Source organism: Macrobrachium rosenbergii, chromosome 58, assembly GCF_040412425.1.
Source record: "Macrobrachium rosenbergii isolate ZJJX-2024 chromosome 58, ASM4041242v1, whole genome shotgun sequence".
NCBI classification, from domain to species: Eukaryota; Metazoa; Arthropoda; class Malacostraca; order Decapoda; family Palaemonidae; genus Macrobrachium; species Macrobrachium rosenbergii.
This window is the reverse complement of record NC_089798.1, coordinates 14,920,389-14,930,388: the sequence shown is the minus strand read 5'-3', so window position 1 is coordinate 14,930,388 and position 10,000 is coordinate 14,920,389. Positions and strand designations below refer to the sequence as shown.

Here is a 10,000-nt window from a genome sequence, read left to right as displayed (position 1 = left end):
GAAATGAAATACGCCCTTTTACACTTTCAGGTGCAAATTTCCAACAAGTACTACAAAAAAGATAATCTCTGTTATTTGAATGCCAGACATTCTTGTGCTGTAAACAAAAGCGTTGACACGCACGCGTAAAACACGGGCACGTGAAGGCATATACATTACGCATGTCGACTGCATATTTGTACACACGTGATAGGTATGGCAACCATTATTATTGAGGCACCTCCGAGTTTTCTTCCAAGTTTTCTCCCTCAGCAGACCAGTATGGATTTGGTTTAAGAATTGTTGATGTTAAATGATTACTGCCTATTAGCACATGAATGTTGGACTTCGAATTAAAAACCAGGAAAAAAAGAAACTCTGTGCCCTTTTTAATTGTTCAATATGTTAATGCAATTAGCACAAGCAGAGGAGATAATATAAATGTAAGTGATACAGTGATTATGGTGAATATAATCTAAAATTTTCAAAATGTATTCTGTCACAGTGCTGTAAATATTGACACTGCATTTACCGATAAATCTGTTTATATTTTGGTAATTGTTCGGCGCCAATAACCTTGCAGTTTGACGCCAGATAATTTTAATAAATCACTCAATCAATTGCAGATATTTAGAATGTAAAGATTACTGTAATATACATGAAAAATTTCCCCTTAGGCGCCATTCCCTCTCCTTTGTTAGTCATCCTGCGGAGGCGCCCTTCTCTCTCTCTCTCTCTCTCTCTCTCTCTCTCTCTCTCTCTCTCTCTCTCTCTCTCTCTCTCTCTCTCCTCTCCTTCCTTGCTAAGTGACACCAGAAAATTAGGCAGTCAGTCAGGGTCAGTCTGTTGGGGAGTGCGAACGCTCAGTGTGCCTCTGCGTCTAGGTTGTTTCACAATTCCGACTTTTGCTCTCTCTCTCTCTCTCTCTCTCTCTCTCTCTCTCTCTCTCTCTCTCTCTCTCTCTCTCTCTCTCTCTTGCACAAATATTATATATATATATATATATATATATATATATGTATATATATATATATATATATATATATATATATATATATATATATATATATATATTTATATATATATATATATATATAATTCATTATTTCCGTGGTTAAGTTATACTCTCTTTGAGAATAACGTAGAAACTGATTATGTTCCGAGTAACCATTACATGAATCCAGTGTACATTACAGCGAAATTTTGATTCTATTTTGCCGGTGGAACTGCAAAATAAGAAAGAACTGAGACTTCAGTCCATCAGAGAACTTAGCGTCAGATAACAAGCAAATGAGCGATTCCTTCACTTCTCGCAGGTGCAGACCGTTTCATGACGACGTCTTATTCGCTGTTTTGGAGAAATAGTGGCGTCTTGATCATTATCCCAGCTATGGGAAAAAAAGGCTTCCACAATTGTATTACTGCATACGACTATGAACTTGAGTCTGGTGTAAGTGGCTGAATGCTGCCACCGGTGAAGTGAAACACTTGATAAGCTGCGATAAAAAATCAGAATTCACTGACATGATTTTATTTGGTCTATATTAAAAAAAAAAAAAAAAAACTGGCGCCAGCATAACACGTGACGCCTGCTCCAGTGGGTGCCTCTCATTCCCCCAGAGAGACGAGAGCTCATATGATTACCGCGGCGGTGTACTCCGTGTTCCGTGCGACAGAATGATTACGTAGAATCTTTTATTGCCAGTGTGAGCAGTACGTATTGTATTATGGTAAATATTGTATTATGGTAAATCAAAGTTCCCGAACCCCACTTCTGACACGCACTTTTTTCTCGTTTGTGGACAGCAGAAGAACGAAAGGTGGATCTAAATATATTCGCATTTGCAAGGTCCGTGATTCGCCGGCCTGCTTCCCAGCGGTGCACCAGGATAAGTGGGCACCGATGTCAGCTAAGGGCAAGAGAAAGGGTATGGGGCTAGCAATGGCATCCTTAATGACATAGTGGCGAATTATGTCCTTCATGTCAGAATAAGCGATCGTTTTTACTTAACTTCACAATAATAAGGAAGGCAAATGAATCTGTTCACTTTCGAAAGCCAACCCATTATTTTTATAAAAGATATATTTCAGAAAATCATAAATACTGAATGCCTAACAGCCATTATACGAGTATTATTTATTGAAACACAACCAGTTTCTATACACTGAATCTAGATTGGTTTGCTGATGATTTAGAAATGAACGTAATTTGGTTTTCGATTATTTCAGAAACTCATGTGGCCAAAAAAGACCCGTCCAGCTCAGAAGTTCATTCTCTTTCTCCCACTTCACTTTGAGAGATTTCGGTAAAGAGCGCGTTCTCCGTGGCCATGGATGACTGAGAATATCAATGAATTATTAACCGGAAAAGCTGTTCGGACTTTCACCAAATAATTGTCAGGTTCTCAAAGTTGGCGAGGCTCCTTGGAGGCAACATCCATGACTCGCCTTCCTTACACCCGGAACGGCAATTCTGACTGGTGTAGGAACCCTCCAAAGAGTAACAGGTATTGGTCCGCTAAAAGCCGGGCAAATTTTAGTTTTCGCCCATTAGTGATCAACGGATAGGTTTGCTGAAAAGCAAATGGGTGTTACAGACTAATACACACATAAACAAAGCCACTCCAACATCTTCTAAAAAAAAAAAAAAAAAAAAAAAAAAAAGAACAGACACCTCACACGTCTCGAACTGTCGACCTACCCGCCCAGTTCTCCTCGCTGCTTGGGAGAAAGGGAGCTGGGGATTGGCACGATACACGTACACATCGTTACCGGGTCTAAGCGATGTCAGGCAGGGCAGCCGATTCGAGGCTACGGCCTACCCCAACGCCAAATCAAAGTCCTTCGTAAAGAAGGCATCGTGCTTACCCCATATAGAAAATGGGGAAAAAAGCACGTTAAAACGAAGAAGAAGACCTGAACGAGCCTCCATCGCCTTCCACGGAACGCCTGACGGACGGGAAGCAATAGTTCAAGTTCCGTGCAGACATGATGTCTTTTCTCAGATCTACTCTTTATAAACTGATGAACCTTTTCTTCGTAGTAATGTTTGCTGGGTACGGATTAGTCTTGGCCCTAAGTGGAACTGTTATAATTATGTGCAGATAATTGAAATATACCGATTATAGACGTTAGGATATATCAATTTCTCCCCGCTAAGGACTTGAATCTTTCATTTCAAATTAATTTTAGTAGTTTAACATTTAACCATTATATATATATATATATATATATATATATATATATATATATATATATATATATATATATATATATATATATATATATATATATATACTATACTGTATATACTGTATCTTAATGTCTATGTAGTTTTCATCTACCTTGAAATGAAATTATTATTATTATTATTATTATTATTATTATTATTATTATTATTATTACTTTTCTATTCCAGTCCCTCTACAAAAAAAAACATTAAAGGGTAAAATATGTATATTAACAAGCGTGTCAAACTGAAAGGCCCAATGAGGACTTGTGAAAATCAGAGATTATTCTCAATGTTAGATAAAAAAAGAGAATATTGGTTCACTGCGAAAGAAACTTAACAGTGAAATAGAAATGAAAAATGACTGGAAACGGTTGAAGAACTGAAGAGACCGAGTGAGCATTTGTGGATGCTTCATCCTCCTCCGGCAAGCAAAGCGGCCGCGCCTCTGGCGTACTCAGAAAAAAATGTGCTGATCTCGGAGTGTTGTTTGCGTCGCTTGTTGCTGGAAACTAACCGACCAGAGAAAACGTTCGAGGTATCGTGAATAGACGAAATGCTTAACCGTCGTTGCATGTCAATACGAAAACTGTGTAGGCTATGAATTCTATCCTGGTGTCGTTATGAACACGAAAGTGGTGGGAAGGTTCCTGAACAGTGCTATTATTACATGTGAATGCTCTGGAACGCTGTAATGTTATATGGGTAAAGAAAAGAATGATGTAAATCTGACTCATATTCATAAAAAGCGGAAATAAACCATCGTGCATTCATTGTAGCTTATGAAAACATTAAGTTCTTTTTGTGTGCGTAGCTGCTGTCTAGAGAATATATTAAGAAAAACTAAGAATCCAAGAAGCAGAGTTGAACGGACCCGTCTCTGCACCTGACATGAAAGTATGGTCTGAGAGTCTTGCCGAATCAACGACATTTCAAATTTGTTTGGAAAATTTTCAGGCTTTGAAAGATTCATCACACCTACCAAGGAGTTTCTAAAATAGACAACGTTTGCATAAAACATGAAATTGCTTTAATAATTTGTGCTTTAACGTGATTTTGTCATACAGCTGAAGTGTCATGTAGTACCTGTCTGCGCTTGCGCATATAAGATTACTCCTAAAGTGCCACATTATGAAGTGCCAATAAATTTACCTTTTGTTAAGAGTGAGGATAATTTCGTGGCATCAACAGTACCCCACTGAATTCAGTACCACGCCTCTTAAACTGCTTAGCGTCGAGCAACGTCTGTGTAAGATTCGGTGTTTAAATGTTTAAAGCTAATTTAGACTAAACCCTTAGTGTATTAAAACTGCTCTTTGTTAACAGAGGAGATAAATGTATTGTTGTGCTAATCTTTACATCCTAAGATAAGGAAAGATCCTCACTGTATTTCATACAATGCCTCATGACAACGGAGCAACAGTAACACTATTAACCATAGTTCAAGGAGGGACTTGGGCGTCCAAGTGTCTTCGAAGTTGACCTGTCATGTACCGGAAATACGTGCTCGACCGACTGGACACACAGCAGCAGCATCTGCCCTCGCCTCCGGTTGCCAACACCTTTCCCGACAACCATTTGATCGTGGGCGAGGCTCAGTGCAAGGCTGCTAGAGCTGGGGCACTCCACAGGAGGGACTCAGGGGCTCGTGTGGCTGAGTCGGGCACCTACAGGAGTGACAGGAGTGACTCCGGCATCGAAAGTGAGTTTGGAGGCTCTAAAACGCTAAGTGGTCAGAAAAATGATCCCAGAGCCTCCTACAGCAAGGGCTCAGCTGGCCAGGACAAAGGAGATTACAAAGTTGAGCTGAAGAGTCACCGTGACTGGGCACCTTACAAAAAACCCGACAGAGTCAAAAGTGAGCCGGACATTATAAAAAATAAGTCTGTTAAAGAGAAAGGTGAGTCAGAGAGCCAGTGCACTTTAGAAACACCAAGCAACAGCAATGACGCTGCAGATTTCATCACTGATCCTCATGGCGAATCAAGAATTTCACGCATCAGCAGTTTTTCCGAGGGATACATCGAATCTAAAGCAGAAAAACGGCCCCCTCGCCACATCCGCTATAATTATTCCGAGGTTGATTTGTTCGATGATTTTGTATCCAGAGATAGCACTCCCGAATTTCGGCGACCCCCGAAAGAGATTACAGTTAGAGATATTGAGCAAGGGATATCGCAGAGAGTGGCCCTCTCTTCCAAACTAGAACACAAAGAGAGTAAATCGCCGTCTCCTGTGCGACTTTTGGATGCTCATGGATGTCATGATGTCAAACAAGAACTGATCGTGGCCAAGCCCATAGCTGAGGCAGCGAAAGGGAAGCCCCAAAGCCCGATGCTCTTCCAGAACCGGCGAAGCGATGGCTTCTCCAGAGCGTCAGTCGAGAGTGTTCGTCCGACGCATTTCCCCTCGGGGCACTCCTACGCCAGTGCCAAAGATGCTGGGAAAGTTCTTCCCGTAAAGGACCTCGGCAAAGGAAAAAGAAGTCATTTGGATGCCCGGAATGAGACGGTCGGCCCTAAGAAACTCTCTCCTCGATATTCCAACCATTTGCAAGGCGAGCATCCATGGGCACAGACTGCTTACAAGGGAAAACTTTCCGAGGTAAACAGAAAATATTAGTCAAAAGTCGTGGTTTGTTTTGCGATTCCTACTTGTATTTTAAATGATGAATTTTATAGAAATAACGCTAAAGTCTGTTACATATACAAATGCGACATGTACATGATACATAGATCATTCTACATTTTGTACTGATATCGGTACTTCATTGTTTGCTCTGCTGTTACCAATAATGAAATTATATAGTCTTTCTCCTCCAATTTCATATTTTCATCTAATAAGTGAAAGGTTAGGTGTTCCAAGTCATGTTTTATTGTTAATGCTTTCTTACTTAATCGTTATACTATCTGCTTGAGACGCTGAGCAAAGGAAAACACACTTTTCATTTGACTCAGCTTTAAAATAAATGTTCACCTACCAGTTTGAATACATATTCTTTAGCGTTTGGAAGGTAGAAATTTCGTCTACAACGATTCAGTGAGAAACTTACTGAGCTGAGTTTAACCCGTTTATTATGACCAAGAAATTGTCGTCATTACTTCTAATTATACAAGAACGACGGCTTTCAATTTCAAGTGATACGATAATTTGCTGGTTTTGGAAGTAAGGATCGTGTCAATGTATGAGTTGAACATAATACTCGAACACTGTGTTCGTATTCGACAGTAGTAGATTATAATCGATTACTCTGGTGATGAAAAGAAAAGGGTCTTCCATATCCGACAACCATAGATGATCTGGAATTTCAACTGGAAGGTTCAAACCCATACCCTCTTTTTTTTTTTTTTTTTTTTTTTAAGTATCATTTCGTTATTCCCCTTCAGTGAAATTTTAATTCGATAGATTCAGTATCACTTGTAAGATGTTTGAAAATGAAATGAAAACCCTACTTAATTTCAAAACAAACGATCCTTCGTGAAATGATCCCAGCTTTGTAGATTTCACGTTTGCTCTTTTGTTTTTTTTTTCATGTTCCCAATTCTCTCCTCTCTGTTTTTTGAATATTGGTGAAGATAATCATGATGTGTACACTGTATTTTCCATATTCTTACTATTACAGGAATGTAAATGGAGCTTTCTGTTCTAAGCCTCCTTTGTATTTATTTTCAGGATGTAAATAAACATATCAACAAGAATTTAAAAATTGATCATTTGACGTCATTTTCATATATTTTTCGTCGATTACTTTGTTCTTACCGAGGTCAATATTCTCTCCTGAACAAGCTCTCAATCAGTAGACTTATTAATAGGAAAACAAGATGAAGCTGTACCATTTCAAGACTGACTTAAACATGCGATGCGAAAGCATGCTCTGTTCTTAGGCGTGAAAAGGCGACTTCTAGCAGGCCATCACGACGTCGCTTGCTCAGTGTAGTTCATGTTTGTTTCCCTGTTTCATGACTTCAGTACAATGTGAGAATCAAATTCTTGGCATAGGTACGACGGGAAAAACTGACGTGATCTTTAAGAAACACTAAAACAGAAAAGAACATCGGAAGTAAATCTCATTTAACCACTGGGAAAGATGACTCAGTTTCAGTTTCGATCTTAACATATCTCTTGAGAATGCTTATTTTGAGTGAGGTGTTCCTCTTGTAACGAGTAAATTTCATGTAGAATTGGTTTCATAAATCTATTTTGAAGCAGGCTTGAGTACTGCGACGTTTATTTTGGGAAAAGTTACCATTCGTGTTTGGATGAAAATAACAATTGTCTGATGATTGACAGCGCATAGATAGTGATTTTGAGTTAAAATTCATTTTGAGTAAAATTTGGTTTTATGATTCATTTAATTTTTTGTTCGATGCGTCACATTTAAAACATGGAATTAACTTTTCAAGAGTTGATTATTAGAGTAAAGTTAAATTTGTACAGAGGGAAGTTTTTAATAACACTCACTTTCATTCTAGCGTGACTTTGGCTAAAAACCATATTTTCAGCACAGTGAATCAGATAAAGCGCAGCTTTCTTAGAAGGACGAACTTCAGTAAATGAAACACGATGTTTCTTAAGGAACTTACCTTGAGTCGGAAATGGAGTTTTATTTACACGAGGCATTAAATTCAGCGACACTAAATCTTTCCCATTCTATAAACGTAAAGAAAGGCTGAATCTGAAAAAGGTGTCACTACGATAAGGATCTGGCAGCTTTCTTTGAATTTACAAATATTTACAAGGCCTGCTTTCCATAAATTCGGTTTTAACGATCTATCGCTTTTTGTAACTATATTCTCTGAAGGCGCCAATTCATTACCTGGTTTCATATGGAAAGAAACTCATCTTAGAGCCTTTTGTATATGCAAAATATGTTTACATCATAGTTAGATCTTTAGTGAAGTGTCACAGGGCGACGGCTGATTTGCTTGATTATCTTACAATGTCTTCGGGCAAACATCCGTCTTGTCAAATATTCTCTATTTTGTTTATATTTCTGCAAATTCACAATCTTTAACCAAGCTAATCAATATACAACTTAGGCAAAGCATGGTACCTGACATTATTCAGTTATATTTACTGACCAGAGGAGGTTGTGGACCCCTTATTGGGAGGATGGTCCCTGAGAAGGAGAGGAGCCTCCCTACTGATGATAATGACAATCAAGCTCTTCAGTCTGTGGTATTCCGGTGAACGAAAGTATTAGCATCCCCGCCACTCTGCAAAAAGTGAAAGCCAACAAATGGAAGGGGGCATAGTGCTTGCATCACAATACCTTGCATAGACATGGAGTCCAGAGAAAGAATAAATTAACAGTTCATGGGGGTTTGAATGTAAACGGCTGTGGTACCGGCAGAGGACGAAATGTGTGAGAGCCGATGTGATCAAGGAGAAAGAGCTGGTTGTTTAAGACTGAGCGAGACAAAAATGAAAGGGAAATATGAGTAGCAAAGAGTGGTAACTGGTAGATGTAGTGCTATGAAAACCCTAAGTGCTGAAGTGTCAGGAATATTCTGAAAACGGGCCAAAAAAAAGTACAGATGTGTCAGTTTGAGAGTTATATGGATGAGACTGAATGTGGCAGGAATGAAAGTTGTAATAGTGAATGGGTATTATGGTCCCAAAAGAGAAAAAAATAAAGATGTCTGTAGCAGAGTCTGAATCTATGACTGACTAGGTTTGAGAAACAACAAAGGGTGATTGCACTAGGTGATATGAATGGAAAGGTAGGCAACAGAAAAAGATATGTAGGTAGTAAGTGCGGAGTTACTCTAGTAAAAGAGAATGAAGAGAGTCTTCTGGAAGTATGCTTAGAAAGAGCCTTGGTTGGTTGAAATACTCATCCACAAAGAATCTGGAAAGAGAATGTGGAGAGGAAAAAAGATTTTGCAAAATAATTTGTTTGATCAGAGTCATGGAAGGACATTTTAACAGATGCAATGGAGAAGAGGAGAGTGGCTGGATGCATAGCTATAAATGTAACTGAGGCAAGAGAGAGTACTGAGAAGGAAGTGAGTAGAGCATATAAGGAAAAAATGGGCAAATTGTAAACTTGTGTTAAAGACACACAGGTGAAAGGATCAGATGAAATATATGTAAAGCTCGAGTGTTTGAGGGTACACAAAGGTAAAAAGAAGGAATGCATGCAGCAGGTGGGAGGATGAGAAAATAAAAGATTTGGTGAAGGAAAAACAGAATATTGGAGTGCACTTGAATGACAGAATAGAACTGCTGTGCAGTCTCATAAAAGGATGCACAGAGCAGTCCGGAAGAAAGTGAGGGATGATGAAAAGAGGGGGAATAAGTAAAGAAGGTAAAAAAGGAGAGTGGAGAGTAAAAAGTTGCTATACTGGTAAGTAAGTGCAGACAGAAAGGATAATGAACCAGTGGATCTCAGAATAAAATATGCAAATGGAGAGATACAGTATGCAGTTTAAAGTGAATGCAGTCTTGGTAGATGAAATGAATAGTTAGAAGATGTGTTGAGTGTCGAAGATAAAGTAAAGACAGGTAAATGAAACAAGAGTGAAAATTTTAGTGTAAAGTTTTGAAACTGAGAGTAATTCTGACAGTGATTGTTGGGGACGTTAGGGGGGCAGTTACAAAGGCTATTCATAAGCAGAAAAAGTGACAAAAGATTATCGTAAGTGAAAAGATGTATCTGATTATTTTAGATGGTTCATCATGTAGAAAGAGTGATAGGCGGGTGAAATTCAGATGTATTCCAGGAAAGAAGAGGAAGAACAAGAAAGAATCAGGTAAATGATGTGAAAGAGTAGATAGATGGAGTGAAAA

At 38.8% G+C, this 10,000-nt stretch overlaps 2 protein-coding genes across 2 annotated transcripts in view; both read left to right on the top strand.

The window, feature by feature from the left end:
- Window positions 1–10,000, top strand: part of w (eye pigment precursor family transporter white) — a 164,296-nt gene that overhangs the window by 67,011 nt on the left and 87,285 nt on the right. The window lies entirely within an intron of this gene.
- The window catches only part of LOC136837321 (uncharacterized), a 20,303-nt gene continuing 11,112 nt past the window's right edge, over window positions 810–10,000 (top strand). Inside the window, exons 1-2 of the mRNA XM_067102083.1 lie at window positions 810–863; window positions 3,398–5,812. Coding sequence (XP_066958184.1) covers window positions 4,697–5,812 — 1,116 coding nt within the window. The 5' untranslated portion in view covers window positions 810–863; window positions 3,398–4,696. The remainder of the gene's footprint in view (window positions 864–3,397; window positions 5,813–10,000) is intronic.